The sequence below is a fragment of the Mus pahari genome, chromosome 20 (assembly GCF_900095145.1).
Source record: "Mus pahari chromosome 20, PAHARI_EIJ_v1.1, whole genome shotgun sequence".
NCBI classification, from domain to species: Eukaryota; Metazoa; Chordata; class Mammalia; order Rodentia; family Muridae; genus Mus; species Mus pahari.
Genome location: NC_034609.1, coordinates 18485460 through 18504703, shown reverse-complemented (window position 1 = coordinate 18504703; position 19244 = coordinate 18485460). Strand labels below are relative to the sequence as shown.

The 19244-nt window shown below is 45.1% G+C and overlaps 1 protein-coding gene across 3 annotated transcripts in view; it reads right to left on the bottom strand.

The window, feature by feature from the left end:
* The window catches only part of Nup93 (nucleoporin 93), a 101081-nt gene that overhangs the window by 1774 nt on the left and 80063 nt on the right, over positions 1–19244 (bottom strand). For all 3 annotated transcript variants that reach the window (XM_021219972.2, XM_029532557.1, XM_021219974.1), the window contains 15 exons: positions 18631–18720; positions 17188–17327; positions 12737–12869; positions 11399–11556; positions 9886–10051; positions 9393–9486; positions 8179–8370; positions 7444–7570; positions 7249–7321; positions 6953–6997; positions 5616–5732; positions 4332–4450; positions 3635–3752; positions 2927–3010; positions 1612–1740 (listed from right to left, as the gene is read on the bottom strand). In XM_021219972.2, coding sequence (XP_021075631.1) covers positions 1612–1740; positions 2927–3010; positions 3635–3752; positions 4332–4450; positions 5616–5732; positions 6953–6997; positions 7249–7321; positions 7444–7570; positions 8179–8370; positions 9393–9486; positions 9886–10051; positions 11399–11556; positions 12737–12869; positions 17188–17327; positions 18631–18720 — 1785 coding nt within the window. The remainder of the gene's footprint in view (positions 1–1611; positions 1741–2926; positions 3011–3634; positions 3753–4331; positions 4451–5615; positions 5733–6952; positions 6998–7248; positions 7322–7443; positions 7571–8178; positions 8371–9392; positions 9487–9885; positions 10052–11398; positions 11557–12736; positions 12870–17187; positions 17328–18630; positions 18721–19244) is intronic.

Genomic DNA, 19244 nt, shown 5'->3' with positions numbered 1-19244 from the left:
GAGGGAGGGAAGGAGGAAGGAAGGAAGGAAGGAAGGAAGGAAGGAAGGAAGGAAGGAAGGAAGGAAGGAAGGAAGGAAGGAAGGAAGGAAGAAAAAAATACAGAATGGCAGACTATGTAAAATTTTTTCTCCCTTGCAGGGCTGGGAGGGGATGTAAGAAGTCACATACACTATGCAAGTGTTCTACTACACTACACTCAGAAGATCTGCTGAAAGGGCTCCCTCCCCACGAGAAAAGTGGCTGGCCAGAGAACATCCTGCAGGGTCCTACTGACCTATAAAAACACACAACTGCTCAGAGCCTCCTTTACCACTGAGTGGTCCTGCCAAGGGATAGGTCCAGTGAGTGAGATATCAATACTATATTCAGAACACAGGCTCTAGACTCCCTAAGGGTAGCTGCATCTGGTGCCCAAATGGAACAGCGCAGTGGCTCCCAACTTTCACAGGGGTTACATATCAGATATCTTGCATATTAGATATTTACATTATGATTCATAACTAGCAAAATTACAGTTGTGAAGTAGCAGCAAGAATTATTATATGGCTGGGGTCACACAACATGAGGAGCTGTGTTAAGGCTGCAGCACTAAGGCTGGAACCACTGGACCAGCTGAGCACTCCCAGGCACTGTTCCCTCAACATGAGCATTCCTGCCCCTACTCAGTCACAAGCTCTATCAGGGACAGTGCCCAAGGGGACAAACGGACAACACGCAACTTCAGAGGGTGGAGGCATGATTGTCTAAGATGTTCAATTCCCCCAAACAAGTTCAGATAGCAGAAAATGCTCATAAAATTCCATAAAAATACTAGTCTAGGCAGTTGGTTCTAGTGGCACAAACATGTAATCCTACCATGTAGGAATTCAAGTTCAAGACCAGTCTGGGTGACTGAGTAAGAAGACTATGTCTCTAAAAACTATGAGACACAGCTATTGTGGCTAATGGAAAGGCAATTTAAATAAACTGTCCCCCTAACCCCAAAACAACAATGACAACGAAAGCCAGTGATTGTCCTGCCTTTTGGTGTAAATGTGTCACACTAATGGGGTATATGCTGTTGAGTCCCAGGATCCAAACCACTAGACTATTTTGCATAGGTACTGATGGAAGCCCTACAGGAAGTCATACCCAGCCTCTTCCAACCCTTTGAGGAATCAGCCCTAGCTGGTTCCCTATGTCAGATCTCAGCTTCCTCAGTTGTAAGATGGGGATCACAATGCTGTCTAGTCACCTCTCAAGGTCTACTGTGAGCTAAGAGAGGAGAAACAACAGTTTGCAATAAAGATTGTACTAATCAAAAAAGTAGACTACAGTATTGCTGAAAGTATTCACCCCTGAGCAAGACTCAAAGTAACTTTGTTAAAATGAACAGAAATCCCATGGAACCAATTATGAATGAGCATTTTGTTTGATTTCCACCCCATCCCAAGCCCTAGTTTGAGAGCAGTAGCAATCGCAGTTTGATTTCTCCCAGGAGCTTCCGGTATAAGGTTTAGATTCCCAAGTAAAGAATGTTTGGGACCATGTGGTCAAAGAGGACTAGGAAATAGAATTCCAAGCCAGCAAGGGATTCTCATCAATGTTTCTCAGGAATGCTGGGATCTTACAGAGTCACGGTCTTCGATGACTCGCTGGGGCCTGGTTGCTGAAGATGGACTTGTTCCCTTGAGCCTCTTAAACTGTGTGAACAGGATGTTCATGGTGGCGAGAAGAACTTCTGAGAGGTTGTGTCTGATCTACAGAGAAAAACACCTGGAATAAGGGAAAGGGGCCCAGTCCCCAGAGGGAGCAACAAGTAGAGGGAGCATGACTCTGCCTGGTCATGCTTCATTCCACAGTTGCCAATGAAGAACTACACTCACCAAAAGGGAACTGGTGGCATCATAATGTCCAAAGCTTCAGCAAATTCCTGGAACTACTGCTCACAGGCCCTTCTCCCCGCTCCCTTATGGCACTTTGGTGAGGCAGCATGCCAAAAGCACAGGCAGCCCCTGTAAGCATGGAAGCTCTGCTGCCAGCAGAATGAGACCAGAGCATGTGCATTTAGTATCACGGCTCTCCAGGTCCCTGCAAGTCCCCACTGCCTTAGACCTGTCTACTCTCCACTGGCCCTTCACTGGGAAGTGTACAGGGACAGAGCTTGGTATATTACTTTAGCCCATGATGCAATAAACCTGGTACCTAGGGGAAGGTAGGAAACAACAGAGAAACAATGGCTGATAGCAGACTCTTCCTTAGTGTGAAGCGATGGTTAGTAGTATCTCTCACTGAACCTGGAGCCGAGCCCTTTGGCTAGCAACCCCACTCCTACCCCGGTGCTAGGGTTACGGAGACATGCTGCCATGTCTAACTTTTATATTCCCTACTATCAGACAGGCAGTGGGCATCCAATCTCAGGTCCTTCTACCTGCCATCCTGCCAGTGAGACACCTTACCAGCTCCAGCCTTTTATTTTAACATACCCAATAGCTCTGAGAGTTCTAGCTACCATAGCTACCTAGACGGGAGTTTTCTAGAATGGATTCAATTTTAGCTCTTGGTGGTCTGCAAGTTCACACAATGAGTTCTTAGAGAAGAGGATTCTGGTTGACCAGTGAGTCTGGTTTAATTCTCTCACTGCCTATGCATACCAGAGGATAATCTAACACTCAAGCATTCCTACAGGGTGCGTGAGATACACCCCATGATTTACACTCCACTTCCTCCAAGGTCTGCCTTGGAATATAAAGTGGAGAGCAATTGAGAAAGATACTCATCATCTTCTATGAGTTTCCACACATACCCACACACATGTCCACACACATAGGAACATATAAAAACATACAACACACACACACATAGACACAATTAAAAAAAAATAAAGCCTTCAGTTTTGGAAGGGATGGAAACAGAATTCTGTGATGAACAAAGAGAAAGACTCACTTCATCACTGAAGTTTCTGAAGGCAGCCACCCTTTCTTCCACACTCTCCTGATTCAGAGGCACCAGCTTCAAGCGGTCAATAATCTGTTTCAGACAAGACATCATCAACCATAAGATACAGCATTATAGTCAAACCTTCCCCACCCCCACCCCCGCCACAAAAACAAACAAAAAACAGCTTGTTCAAAACATTAGAAAATGCTGATCTTCCTGTACATAAAAGCTTTGACCCTGACCGTGGCCATGCATGCCTTTAGCTCCAGCACGAGAGAGGCAGAGGCAGATGGATCTCTGTGAGTTCAAGGCAAGCCTGGTCTACAGAGTGAGTTTCAGAACAGCCAGGGCTACATATTGTCTAGAATAACAATAGCAACAACAAAAACAAAACAAAACAAAAAAAACCAAACCAAACCAAACCAAACCAAACCAAAACAAAATCCTCAAAAAACAAAACCCCCAAAACAACAGCTTTGATCCTAAGGTACTAACTTGATTTTTTATAATTTCCAGACCCAATTCTAAAATTCAGAGATTTCTTTCAGAAGCCTGTATCTATCATTAAATGGGTGAGGAAAAAGAAAGGTGCCTGGGGGTGGGGGGTGGGTGTGGGTGCAGAAATCTTTAGGGTCTCAGGATCACACTGGTCTTCGTCATTTAACAGGCATGTTGGTGATAACCTGTACTTCAAACACTCTTGCAGAAACTTACATCAAAGGCTCTGTCAATATGACCACTGTGATACTCGTCAAAAAAGGTGATCAAGTCCAAGAGGAGATAGAATGTAGAGTCCACAAACTTATTCGCACTTATTCCCTGAGCTCTGTACCTGAAAGACAAAAAAGAAGGGTGCTGAGGGGAGTAAGAGTGGAGATGGATTTCCACAGGATCCTCCCCTAAGTACATCAACCCCCCAGCTCTCTGGACAGGCAGGACAGAGAGCGGTGACCAGTGTTCATTCTGACATTGGGAGGGGTGACTACTGTAATCTGGCGATACTCCCCCACATGTCCTAAGTAAAGTCTGCTTCTCTAGCCCCGCCATCAGCTCTACAGCCACGTCTCTAGGAAGGAGGACACCACGGGCTACAGAGCCAGGGCTAACGCTGGGGACCACTGATTCCGGGGGTCTATGTTGCTGCAGGAAGGCACCTCAAACCCAGTCTCCTCTGCAGTTAAGCTGGCTAGTCTGAGAACTCAGGAGTGTTACTGAGCAGCAAGCTGGATTCTGTAACAGTGCCCACAAATCCCAACCACACCCCATACATCACTGAAGGAATTCTGAAAGAAGGTCAATTAGTGTAATCTGTGGGGCACTGTCTGCTAGTGCCTAGTGAAGCAGAACACATAGTAGGGCAGACTCAGTGACCTGGCACCCTTGGGACCCACTGAGCAGGTGGGGCCCTTACCTCTCCGCAATGGAGAGGGCCATGTTCTTCAGCCTTTCTTTGTTAGACTGTGGGGCGCTGATCTGTGGGACAACAGGGCTCAGCAGCTTGTTCATCAGCTCCAGTACCTTGTCAGCATTCTGGTAAAGATTTTAACATGAAGGAAACAATCAACATAAGAACAAACTAATTAAGCAAAATAAAACCTGCAACTTTCTGGGGTGATGAACAGAACTGCTCTATATTCTGAGACCAGGGTTGTGTGGACACAGCCATGGACAGATAACCCAATATATGCCCACCACTTGCATATTTTCCTATGTGCTAATTAGACCTCAACACAATATCTTTAAATTTAGGAAATTTGTCTGTCTGTCTTTTTTAAAGATTAATTTATATATATGAGTACACTGTCGCTGTCTTCAGACACACCAGAAGAGGGCATAAGACTCCATTATAGATGGTTGTGAGCCACCATGTGATTGCTGGGTATTGAACTCAGGACCTCTGGAAGAGCAGTCAGTGCTCTTAACTGCTGAGCCGTCTCTTTATCCCTAGGAAATCTTTATTTAAAAAGATTTATTTAGGGCTGGTGAGATGGCTCAGCAGGTAAGAGCACCCGACTGCTCTTCCGAAGGTCCTGAGTTCAAATCCCAGCAACCACATGGTGGCTCACAACCATCCATAACAAGATCTGGCGCCCTCTTCTGGAGTTTCTGATGACAGCTACAGTGTACTTACATATAATAAATAAATAATAAATAAATAAATAAATAAATAAATCTTTAAAAAAAATTATTTATTTTTATCTTTTTGTGTTTATGTTTTTTGCCTGCATGTACGGATGTGCACCATGTACATGTCTGGTGCCTGCAGAGGCCAGAAAGGTACCAGATTCTCTGGAACTGGGGTTATAGAGGGTTGTGAGCTACCCTGTGGGTGCTGGAAAGCAAACCCAGATTCTTAGGAGAGCAGCGTGAGCCACCTCTCCAGTCCCAGGACATTACCTAAGTCATCAGTGTTTATCACATACTCTTAGGGAGATGTGTTTAACCCAGGTTCTTGGACTGCACACTGTTGGCCACTGTAGAAGGCTACCACAGGGAACCACAGTGGCTTTGACAATGTCTACAGGAGAGACTTTCATTATGCTGTTATTTGGCCATAGATACTTTTTGGACAGTTAGAATGCTATAAAATGGGAACTTGACTCTGACTGAACCATACATAGCAGAGAACTCGCTTCAGTGGGATGGCGGTGCAGAGCTTGAGCATTCACACCCAGTCCTGAAAAGGGCACATTACCTTAGCAAGGTCATAAAGCTTTGCTGCTTCTTCAAACAGTCCTTTGTTTTCTGCCACTGAAGCAACTTTGTTGATAATAGGCTTTGTGTCACTGGTAAACTTATCAATGACTCCAGGCTGACAAGACAAATATCAAGGGGGGAGGGAAAGACTCAACATCCTGCATCAGCTGTGTCGCAGAGCACAGTTGAACTGGAACACAGGTTGAACAGCACAGTTGAACAGTTGCCCTAGTCAACATGGTCTTCATCTGCCAGACTCGGCTCTCCTGAAGACATAAGGCCCCACACCATAACCACGGAAAGAAAGACAGGCCACATTCATTAATGGGAACACAGTGGAATCGGCTATGGCACATTAGTGGTTTCTGAGAGGTTTTCCAAAATGACTAAGAGTAGGTAAAACTATTAGTGATTCTAAATTTGCTGGCAAGCAGGATGTTATGATAAAATACTTTCAATTTGCTTTCTAAGACAGATGCTGACTAAATATGCAGGAAGAGGTGGTGAGGACTTTGAAAAAGCCTCCATCACCACTCACTAGCAGGCACACCATCAGGAGAGTCTGACTAGCCCCAGGACACACAGGGAGGGAAGATGGATTGCGCAACACCGTGTTTAACCATGCACGCTAATGCAACTTTAGGGCTCAGCCAAATTCCAGTGACCCCCCTCAACCAAGGAAATGCCTGTTCAGATTCCACTTGTGTGGTCTTGAAGAAATAATTAGCCACTTTTATTTCTGCTTTGGTTCTCACTTTGTGGGTGACTGTTTTAACTGAGTAAGAAACTGCACAAAGCCAAGAAGATGGCCCCCACTATCAGTACCATCAGGCCCCTCATCTGGGCGCTAGGCCAAACCATGCAGTTTACATAGGAAAGTGAGTAGCTGTGGGCACCCAGGGGGGCAGGGTCAGGACTGGGCCCTGACACGGGACTTCTGCCCTTCTCTTACAGTGCCTCATGGCATGGCAAGTTCCAGTAAGGCTCTTGGGAGGTGGCATTTCTGGGGTGTGTGTGTGGGGGGGGAGTTCTGAGTACTCAGAGGTGAAGTGCATATCTAACTTTCCTGTCTGGTGAGAGTAGGCAGAGTAAGCCCTAACTTTTCTTCATGTTTTCTGAGTCGAAAATACAGCTGTCTTAGCTTTAAGAAAAATGTCAGGCAGAACATATGAAAACACTAATTACAAATTTATAAATTTTAAAGAAAGAAAAATGTGTGTAAAACTAATGCTATCAGTTGGGCTTATAATTTCATCCATTTGTTACAGTTCCTGTACTCAGGTGTGACTCCTACAGTGTAACGACATTCTGACAACCGAGACACATTTAGCCTACCTTTCTACTTCCGTCGTTCTCTAGTTTTCCAAGAATCATATCAAACTGTAGGGGAAAAAAGTTTACTCAGCTTACTGGTCAAGAAAATAAACAAAACACACAATCTCTTAGGGAAAAGGGCGAAGGAGATAGGTCTCACACAACTAGGACACAGTGAGACTGAGATCAATAGTGTCAGTGTAAGAAACCAAAGCAAGCCCTGCCCTGTCTCCCCCTCTAGGCCATGTATAACACAGACACGGTAGAACGAGAGCACAGTAAAAACCCCAGCCAGGGCGATGAGAAAGCTGGCCTACCTCCCGGCTTTCTATCACAAGCTCGCTCACACAACGCAGAAACATGTTTTCTCCTTGACTGTCTTTCTCGTCCCTACAAAAGCACAGGAGTAGCGTGGGTGGTTTGTGAAATGGATGCAGACTGAGTCTCTAACAGTCATTGTCAGGATGGAGAAATAAAAGCTAGCCAAGTAAAAAGGCAAAGGCAGGATTCACCTGAGGAAGTAAAAGTACTGCAGGGCTTCTCTTGGGTCCGTGGACTCAAACTTGCGGGTGTAGAGCATGAGCAGACGCACAAAGTTCAGCCGTCGCATGCAGGGAGGGTCACCAGGCTCGTGGCTGACTGTACATGGGAACAGAAGGGCCCCTCAGACCCCTGCAAGCCAGGACCCATGGAAATCAAATGTATAGGCCAAGAAGCATGACTTCTGCGGCACAGTCCCCATTTCTCAGTGTGACCTCACCAGTGGCTCCACTTTCCTTTGTACAGACAGTAGAGGTGAATGTCTCTATGGTGAATGGTCAGCATGATGGCCTTTACAGGAAACGACTGTGTACCTGACCATCATGGCTCATGTACTGGGGAGAATGTGCTGACCCAGTCACTCACATTTACCTGGCTCTCTACCTGCCTCTCCCACCTGGGTAGGCAAGTTGATAGGTGGCTAGCTGGTGTTTCCAAGGTCTTTAAAGCCAGATCCCTAGTGAATAACATACTCGTGACTCCTGGAATGGCTCTGCCTGGCCAAGAAGCTAGTGCCTGGCACCACCCTTTAACATTCTGGGAAATGCCAAGGGGTTAAAGCAATCATTCTACACTAATAGAGAAGCTTGCGTACCTACAATGCTCTAAAATGACCAAAATCTGGAGTAGCTGTTATTTCACCACTAGGACCAAGGGGGATGGTGTGCTACGGTCACATCAATGCCAGCTAAGACCTAAATACTCACGGAGCTGAGCACTCTGACCAGAGGACTTTAAAAGCAGCTTTAGCTCAAATAGCACCAGGGCCACATGGACAGCATGGCAGCGCAGCCGCTCCATGCGGAAGAGAAAGGCAATGGCAGCTTCAAACTGTGCAGTCAGGAACAGCACTTGAAAGTAGAGGAAGGGCTGCTGGTTCACCGTGAAGTGGGACTCGCCTGCAGGAGAGGAGGTAAAACCTACTCAGACGGACGCTGCCGCCCACTCAATGACCCTGCGTATCTACTGGCCTCGTTGAGTGGAAAGGAAGCAGCCACATGAGCCTAAAGTAACTGAAGGGACACTGGGCACAGGAAACTACATGAAAAACGACCCGAAAAAAAAAAAAAAAAGAAAGAAATACGACCTGAAGCCAGGCATGGTGGTGCAGGCCTCAATCATTTCAGTCACAGCAACAGAAAGACAGAGGTAGGTAGATCTCTGTGGACTCAAGGACATTCTGACCTACAAACTGAGTTCCATAACAGCCAGAGAGAAACCTTGGCTTAAAAACACAAAACAAAAAGACCCAGTTCCTCTCCCTTCTCTAGGCTTCACTCATGGTTGGCAAGAAGGGTCTGGTTATAAAAATCTAAGCTGTGTGCACTAGAGAGGAGAGAAACGGCTCAAGATGTTGAAGTGACAGTTGTCTTCAATATACATGGAGACAGAAAATGCAAAGCGCATGTACAGTCAGATTCACAGAGGCCTGAGCTCAGCAACAGCAGCTACGGTCACTGACCTACACTTCCCAGAGCTGTCCAACAACGAGGAGGTCAAGAGGAGAGCTACTCCTCTCCTTTGTAATCAGATGTGACCACTAGCAAGATCTACAAGGAAGCAACTAAGGCCTCATGCACATCTCTCCCAAGCAAGAACTAGAAAAAATGTTTATGGTCTAAGACCATGGAAGTCACAGCTTTCTTTTTTCTTTTGGCAGGGCCAGAGATCAATCAAACTCAAGGTCTCTGGAATGCCAGGCAAGTACTTCAGTACTGAGCTACAGCCCCAGACCCTTTTATTCTTATTCTGAGACAAAAATTTCACTGTTTCCCAGGCTGGCCTTGAACTCAGGATATTCCTGCCTCAGTCTCTCAAGTATCCAAGTAATGTATATTTCTTAATGCATAATGGTCTGTACCTGATTGAAAATGGTAAGCCATATGCCCCCAAAGGAGATGGTGACTATCCAGGATCTTACCATAGTCTTCTAGCAGCTGCTTCTGGAACTGTGAGAGAGTGAGCCTGTCTTGTGGTGAGCTGGTGCCGTCATCATCAAAACACACCTGGTTCAACTAAATGCCCAAAGGAAACAAGCACATTAGTACAGACTACACCCTCACCCACATGTAAAGCTGTAGCTGCCCAGCAGCTAAGCTTGATGCTGTGAGCCGCGGCTGCATGACACACTGTGGTTCTTGGGGCTGGGTTGTATTTTAGTGGAGCATGACTGATGCCCTAAATTCCATCCCTAGCAATGCAAAGGGGAAAGGAAGTAGGGGAAGAGGAGGGAAGGAAAGAAGGAAAAAGAAAGCTAACTGTGTAGTTATTAGTTAGGAATTACACAATTAAAAAAAAAAATAAGGTGGATTAGATACAAAATCCACTGGCCCTGTCCTGAGTATTACACAAAATTCATGCATTATGAGCGTTGAGTATAGAGGACTTGAGCAGCCAAAGGACACTGTGCCTACTTTTAACCATAGGTAGTCCTCAGTCTTGTCTGCCACTTCACTCTGGTTGTCGGTGATATCGCATCTCCCAATGATACAGTACACAGCTCTCTTGTAGGGGTCTGTGTTGTTCCTGAGGGCTCTGCGGTAGTGAAGTCGGAGTTTGTTTTCCGTAGCTGGAGACAATCTGAAGACACACAGAGAGATGGAGACTCGGTAAAGATCCTCAAAGGTGAAGTGTAAGCATGCCCAGAACAGTCTGGAAGCTCTCCATCATCCTGAGCACAGGGTCTCTCTGCTCATCTACCACTTTCACCTGACTTCTAATTGCAAGCACTACATCCTTTAGCCCACTGGCCTTCTCCAGGCCTAAGACCTCCTTAGGAAGACTGGGGATGCTAGGGATCAGTATTCCCTCCAACATCCCTCAAGCAGGTCCTTCCCTAAATGGCTGGCTGTTGATAGTTATCTGCATGTACTTGTGTGTGCAGTAGAGGGCAGAGGTTAACCTCTCATGCTACTCTTCAGGTAGGGTTTTTGATACAGTATCTCTTACTGTTCTTACTGTTGCCAATTAGGTCAGGCTGACTTGCCAGAGCCCCCAGAAAGCCTTCTTTCCTCACTTCACCGGTGCTGAGATCACAAGCTAGTGCTACCATGCTTAACAAGAGTTCTGGGATTGAACTCACATTTGCACTGCAAGCACTTTTACCTACTGAGATTGCTCTCCAACTCTTCAACCATCTTAACCTTGGGCCTCCACACTCCCTTATTCACATGGGCTCACCTCCCAAATAGTAGACTTGCACTCCAATCTTTGGCTCAGTTGGGTGCTAATGCTGCCTCTACCCCAGTGGTGATCAAACCCAGGGCTCTGTGCATGCTGGGCAGGCAGATGCGCCACTTCTGAGCTCATCTTCAGCCCTAACTCTATTTTAAACTATATGAGCAAATCAGAGGCTTACGATCTGAGAAAACCTCTTAAAGTGGCAGTATGAGCCTTTGAGTATTTGCTTCCCACAGGAACCACTGGAGTGAGTGTCACATTTCCTCTATACATGTGCATATATACAAACTGGGTTTGAACATGAACGTGTGTCCAATTATATAAGCACAACCCCAACTGCTGCTTACCAGTCCCTTAGTTCAGGAATGCGTCTCAAGGCTGTGGTCAACATCTCAATGCTAACTTCAGACTGATGAAATTCTAGCTCTAACTTAAGTCATAAAGCATACAGGATATAGCATACACATCTACTTGGACTGAACAAAGAATATTTGTATTTAACAAAGTAACTAACACAAAAGGTCTCATTTTATTTCAGTTATTATTTAGTCAGTTTTTTGGAGACAAAGCATCTTGAACTCACAACCTGATGCCTCAGATTCCTGTCTGCTGGGAATACTCTCGGACAAAAAGTTATGTTTTATGAAACAATCAATCTTAACCTAGAGTCTGTTCCATGCAGTCCTCTACTGACAGGAAACTCACTAAATGCAGGCTCCAGCTGCAGCAAAGCAGTACTCACTGTACCTTCTATCCTTGCTGTTCATGTATTCCTGGAACCAAGTTTTAAATTCTCCCAGCTGGTGCTGGGCTCGACTGACGACTTGTGATGCAGCAAGCTGGTCTCCACAGCGCATGCAGTAATAAATTAATGCCCAGACGGGATGGCCTTCTACCTCTCCATCCTACAAGACAAAAGCAGTCACACAAAAGCTAACTATGCACTTTCTGATGTGCAGACACCCAGCTAAGGCTCCCACCATAACCCATGGGCTAAGAGCCACTGATTGCATCCTATTCCCTGTGTTTTGCAAACACACTGAGTTGTCCAGGAAAAACTGGGAGTGGCAGTGTACTATGGATCTAGAGTTACTGTGATGCCAACAGAGCCCACCTGTGCTTTCTCTCCTAGCCAGCAACGATGGGATCACCTTCTTTGATTTTGACAAAATAAAGGCTAAAGTTGTCACTGACCAACGAGGGCAATTCACCCATTTGATCTTATAAAACTAACTGTTACTGAACATGCACTGTCCCTCCAAATGTTTGACTGCCTGGATATCAAGAGCTTCGAGTTGACGGTCTTCCCCTCCCAAAATGCGACCACCCACTCTCTTTTCACTTGTCCATAGAGCAGGTCTGACCTTGTACTGTTCTTCATCAGTTCTTTCAGAACTCTTGGCACTCCCTTCTATAGCAGAAGCTTCATAGACTTGGAGTCACATGCCCTCTTCAACACGTTTAAGCTATGCAAGTCCACATGCTCAGTCTTGGTACGCAAGGCCTTCCTTTACCAGCTAATCCGAAGCTTGCTAAGCCCTACCACATGCCCACCACTCCAGATACTCTGCTTTCTGTTGTCTGTCCACTGTTCTCCCCGCTCCCCTCCCAACAGCCCTCCAGTGTCCCACTGAGGGTGAGCCCCTGCTCTCTAAGAGTTACATATGACCTTTTATGAAGCTAGCATCTTTAGGCACAAAGCTCCAGCTTAGCTTGTACATTCTATCAGACATTGTAAAATAATCCCCGCCTGCAAGGCAAGCAGGCAGAGGGACTTAATCACACCCAATGTCACTCTCTCAACTGTTTTGCTTTAAACTTCTGACATATCCCTCACTTTGTGTCTTATACCCACATGTAAGTGCCTGAGAGAGCCCTTATTACTTAACTTTTAAAACGCATCTGAGACCTGGTGTTGGCACATCTCCTGCTTCTACTCAGGATTTTTGCATAACTGGTTCTGAAAGGGCCCCCATGAAACAGCACCACTGGCCTCTTTGCCACACAGATCTCCCTTCAACTAAGAATGCCTAAGATCAACTAGTGGCTCTGGAATGTGTCTGGCCATGCTGAGGTTTCTAGTACCTGAAGTCCTGGTGAGGGAGCTGGCAGTTTAATGTTTAGAAAACTCCGAACCAGCTGGTAAGTCCCAGGCACACCGCCCAGCTGCGCCTGATGCAGATTTCCAAAGACAGTCACAAGGGTGTAATTCTTATAACTGGAAACATTTTTAAAAGAAAAAAATTGGTCAAGGTTGACAACATGAATTACACACATCCATGTCCACTTTCAGAACACATGACTCTGAGTTCTACAGGCAAGGGCTGACTTTAAATTTCATACAGAGAAGGAAACACCTATGCAATGAAGCAAATTCCATTCTTATCACTGTATAGATTTTTACTACAGGTTCCCCAGATAATCCCTAGGGGAATACAGCTGAGGATTTCAAATACTTTAAGAGTGGAGCCTACTGCTCTAATGGGTTCGCTTTTTAAAAACAAAACTTCTTATTTTAAAGAATTTGAAATCAATTCCATGAAAAGTCAGAATTGTCCGGTTAATCCCATCCTACCCTTTACCTAATTACCAGGTTCTGACATTTGTATGCATTTCCTATGTCTACCCTTCCTATCCCACACCCAAACACACATAGGAACATGATTCTGTCTATTCCCAGAGCATTTACAAATGTTATAAAAAGATAAGTATGTTACCTGACCTTCCAACATTTCAGCCATGTACCTCCTAAGAGCCAGGATATTTTCCTACCTAACCCAAATACCATTATGACACCCAGAAATTGAATATTTACAAACTATTATCTGAAGCACAAGCCACAAGTTTTATAATAAAGGATTTGACCTGATTCCTATGCTCATATTCACAATTCACCTGACCCCAGTTCTGTTTGTTTGAGACAGGGTCTTACTCTGTGGTCCTGGAAGTTCTAAAACTGGGGGTGGGAGGACGGGGACACTTTGTACTTACAGTGATCCTTCTGCCTCAGCTTCCCAAGTGCTAGAACTACAGACACGAACTACAGCACCCAACAGTTTGTTTTCCTTCTAAATCCCAGACTTAACTTAGAAATTCAAGGAAAGAAACTGGCCCCCACTTTCATTCCTCTTTAGTCCAGGGAGTTCTCCCACCTTCTGCCTTTCATGATGTCCACCTCTTAAGAGAACCAAGAAAATTTGTCTGACAGAATGCCTCACAAGCTACATCATTTCTATGTGACTTGGCTCAGACTTAAGATTTTGTCACCCGGTAATTAGTCTTTGTACACAATGACAGTCTTACAATGAGAGTCTGCTACTAGCAGCTACTACATATCTCTTGGCTACCAAGCACTGACCAGATCTTTCTATTATAACAGTGCACTATAACTTAAGACTCTTCTCTTAGTACTCAAGAAAAAGACCTGTGTCTGTGTGGCTACTCTGTTCACTGTCAATGTTTTATCTTATCTAATACTGTTAGCTCCCAGTGGCAGTCCATGCTGAACTATTCTTACAGTTGGGACTACAGAATGCTATCATTCCAGCGTCATTTCCCTACTTTGTACCATGCCTCTTTATAAGTGCTTCTACTCCAATATTAGTCCACACTATAATCAGAACTTTCTACACATGTTCTGACTGCCTCAAAAGGTCAGGTACCCCACGAGCACAAAGATGTGCAATGTCCAGTTAGATGCTGTGAGCAAGTGAGGTGAGAGAGGAGGAAAGGCGGGGAATAAACCCAAGGACCGTCAGTAAGAGAGAGGGAAGACAGGGAATAAACCCAAGGACCAATTACAGAGAACAAACTGTAAAATTTGATTCATTAGTAATTATGGTGTTCAAGAATTAAAAGTGAACTATGCAAAACTATGTGTCATAAATATCTAGAATGTAACTGTACAAAAAACAAAACTAAATACTCATGACTAAAGAAGGAGGAGGAGGATGCTATGAGAAGGCAAAAGGAGTCTCTGGGTGTGAGGAATGGGGACCTCTCTTCTGCAGGTCTTCTTTTCAGCATTTTCCAAAGTTCCCATAAAAAGCATGTATAATGGAAAGCACAAGGCAGTTTAGTAAATGCATTCTCCCCACCACTGCAATTATTTCAACACACAAGATGAGAGGACAGAGTTCTATGTAGTAGCCAGAGCAAACAGATGCCTACTACTACCTCTTCCAACTTGCAATAAGACATGTGTGCTGGCAAGATCCTAAATTAAAGAATTCTAAGCTCTTGAGAACCAAGACAAATATATCCTATCTCAAGCCTTGGAACACGGAAGAGACAGATCAAGCCTATATTTTCTCAACATTTTTGGCCTGGTATCTAAAAACATATTTGGAACTAGGTCTACTTTACCATCTGGTGGATTATGCAACTTGAAATGTTACATGTATACTGTCAGCAGAAAAGCACCTGCAGAACTGTAACCCTGAGATTGCTATTCTAAATAGGCAATAAAGAAGCATTCAAAAGGATGCTGTAGAGAGTAATGCTTCTTAAGAGATGGAGAAAAGCCTTTATTAACTGGACAGGTGCTTCTAGAGTGCTCTAAAAGTCCAGCTAGAGAATGGGCAATGAAAGAATAACTAAACTCTGGGCTGGAGAAATGGACTAGCTGTTAAGAGAACTTACTGCACTTACAGAGGACCTGGGCTGGGTTCCTGGCACCTATATGGTTGCTCACAACTGTCTGTAACTCCATACGGTTACAACCTCATTGGCACCAGACACACACACAGTATACATATGTACTTTCAGGAAGAACACCCATACACATAAAATAAATACATTTAAAAAGTTAAAAACTGTGTGGAATAAATAATAAGCTGGGATGCATAAACAACAGAACGCAGCCTGGTAGCTGAAACACCAGTTTAATGATTACGTTTAACAGAAAAAGCATTTAAATTTTAATTCCTTAAGATTTTTACATGGTATAAGATTATCTGGCTCATAGTTTTCTAACTAAAAATGAACAAATATTATTTTATTAGGGTCCTTATACTTGACAATCAATACAGCCAAACTTCTATCACAAAAGCTTAGCCAGTGGGGCTGGAGAGATGGCTTATCAGTTGAGAGCACTGACTTCTTCCAGAGGACTTGAGGTTCAGTTCCAGCACCCACACGGTGGCTGGTTCACAGTGTCTTTAAGTGCAGTCCTAGGGGGTCCAATACCCTTGTCTGGACTCCATGAACACTGTACTCTTGTGGTACACAGGCATATATGCAGGCAAAACTAACCATAAAAATAAAAAATGTAAACTAAAGTGAAAACAGTCTAGTCAAAGTCTGAAGAATTATTTATAAAACCTTTACACACAGAGAGATTTGAGAACTTTAAACAATAACCCCATTTTACAGCTCCAGATTTCTAATAACAGGAATGGAGACTAGTGAGGGTGTGCATTTCATGTCACTGAGGTGTAATTAGTGTGATATTTGATATAAAAACCAGTTCCTTGCAGCATCAAGTCTGATTTCCCTCAGGGATCTTCCCAATCAAGTATTATTTTGTTGACAAAGCAACCACACTACAAGGCTGCTGGCAGCTGAGACTCTGGCTAAGGCTGCAATTCAGCTAGTATACTCAGCTAAGCTTTCTCCTCTAAGGCCAGCAGGGTGACACCCAGCACCCTGTCTCTATTTAGAGTCTGTTGCACACTCCTAACCATCCCTGCTGGGATTCCACAGACTGTCACAAAGACAATGAATGGTGCTGGCCCTAGTAATGAAGTGGACAATAGGGTATGACGAACCAGCTACGAACCTCTCAGCAACCAACTCTGATTAGTGAGGAGGTGGCAAGAAAGCCCAGGCACAAAGCGCTGGCCTTGGCAGCTATGCAGGGCCCTGACTCAGGGGTTAACTGGGTAGGGCCAAGGAGAGTAAAGGTACAGGGGCCTTGCTAAGGTTTCCAAGTCATTTATTGCAAGAGTGAGTTAAAAAGCTGTAAGAAAACAAAGGAACCTGAGGAGTCAATGCTGAACCATGTTAGGAAATCAGAATTATAACCCAAGTCATTATGATCTAATTAACATGTCTCTATGTTAAATTATGGAAAGCAGAGAAATAAAAGAGATGTGAACAGTGCTTTCCCCTCACCACCTTTCCCATGTATGATTTTATCAACTGCAGAAACAGTCTGAGTAGGTAAGTGTTCTGACAACAGAATTAGCTCGGCTCCAGTCAGTTTAAAGTACTCCAGTTATGACACACTCAATCCAAGAACTGCGTAAGACCAAGAAACATGTGACTGTAGGGAAGGTGAAAGCCTGCCTTGAACAGACATACTGAGAGACAGACAGAGGGGTGGAAGAGAGAGGGAAGGAGGGAGGGAGGGAGGGAGGGAGGGAGGGAGGGAGGGAGGAAGGGATACAGAGAGGGAGAGACAGAGACAGAGAGTGAGAGAGAGACAGAGAGAGAGACAAAGACACACACACACACACANAGAGAGAGAGAGAGAGAGAGAGAGAGAGAGAGAGAGAGGTGTGTATGTGCACGTGCGAGAGAGTGAGCTTCCTTACCTCTGCTCAAGATATCCCAAGGCCTGCTTGACAAAGTCCATACGCACTTCCACACTGCTCCGGCTCTTCAGAGCGTCAGTTGCTGGTGTCAGTACCACATCTGTCATTTGTTTTACCATGGCCCACATGTCAGAAATGCTCTGCATGTAAATGAGGTTGTGTATGACAACGATGTACAGGTAAAGGAGTTATCTGGCTATGACTGCATTGGCAGGCAGAATGAGGAAGGGTTGAGGCTTTATGTCCGAGATGCCCCTGGCTCAAACTCAGTGCAGAAGATGGGCTTCTGCCATGCCAATCATAAGAGCTCTGATCACTGATGAGTATATCCCTGCCCTGCTTGGAGCTGGCTTTCAGAGCAATTACCATGCTAGGCCTGACAGAAGCCCCTCCATCATTATGGGCACATGAAAGTAAGAAGAGCTCAACCTCAGTGGCTCACCCGTTAAGATGGAGTGAACGCACTTCTAATTACCCAGAGCTCTAGGAACTTAAATATAAATCCTTACAAGGTTATTTAAGTTTCTTAGGGCTTAAAATAAGAGGTTAACCTAAATAACACGGTTCTGTCCTCCCAGAGGCTCTCTGGGCTGCCACCGTAGCCCACTTTATCAGTAAATGCCACGGCCTCCTGTTCTCCCTCCCACTCCACCTCAAGAGCGCCTGTAGGAAAGAGGCTTTTCTTTGTGTTCCTCTCCCCAGGCTCTGAATTTCTCCTTCAAAACCTGTTTTTTGGCCCCTTGGCAACACTCTAAAGATAGAAGCAGAGAAATGCATTGCAGTGGGGAAAAGTTGGTTCTCCTGGCACCTCTCTCAATAGTGAAAGCTGCAGAATGAATACCAAGCAAATATGACTAGTCAAGTCTCACTTTTGCCTTGAAATCTGTTTGTATTGCTTTTTATTTTACTACTGGGGAAAAAGCACAATTTTGAAAAACAAACCCGTGTATAGGTGCTTCTGCTACTGTACTGGCCTTCCCTTCCTACTGCCTTCCCTCCAGCATCTCCTAATACACCCCACCCCATCCACCCACTGCTGCTCTTCCTAAAGGAGAAAGCTGGCCAGGGGAGTAAGAGGGTGAGGATAATACAAATCGGGGAAGGGATTCAAAAAGAAAAGGGGTAAGGTAAGTTCAAGGAGATGGCACAAACTGCCCTCTGCCATTCGGCTGCCCTTAAAGAGCATGCTGATACCTGAGGAGAGAAAATGGTTAAGGAGCCAAACAGAGCTCAGGCCCTCTGACCACGGACTAAGCCCCGCCAGAACTTTGGAGGAAAAAAGCCACCACAAAAACAATCACTCCAATTTCTATAAAATGTTGGAAAAAAGAATGCTATCTCTTAAAACAGTCTCTCTTAGCATACTGCGGCCTAGTCAGTAAGGTGCTGACTCCATCTGAACACGGAACGTGGGTTTCTACCCAGGTTAGGTCTGGGCACTACCTTGTCATCCAGCTCTGCGACAGAGGCACACAGGTCCACCAGGTTAGGCTGCAGGTGTCCACTCACAATCTTCTCGTTATAGATATAGATCTGAAAGAAGGGAATAAACGGAACCAGCGTGAGATACTCTCACTTCCTTAGAGATCAGAAGTCATTCTGAAACCAGCAAGAGGCAGCAGAGGCATATGCTACTCTTCCCTTCCTTAGAGAGCCTAATAGTCCACAAGGCCAGGTCTCCACCTTAAAGCTAACCACGAGCCCTGCCTTACAAACACCTGAAAAACATGGCGCAAGAGAGTAGAGGCCAGAGGCCAGGAGCAAAGGGAAGACACTATAGACGCACAGGCAGGCTCTGATAAATCCAGGTCAGGGGACTGAATGGTACCAGGACCAGGGCTCATGGACTCGGGGAGGGTGCAGCTGTCTTCTCCTTTGTCAGGGCAGTGTTTGCCACAGAGTTGGAATATTACCCCTAGAAAGCATCTCTCGGCTCAGCCTGAGAACTCAGTGTTTGCTGCCAGGCCTGACAACCTGAGTTAAATCTCTGAGACCCACATGGTAGTTGAAGGAAAGCTGATTCCCACGGGCTGTCCTCTGACCACTGCCCCCACAGT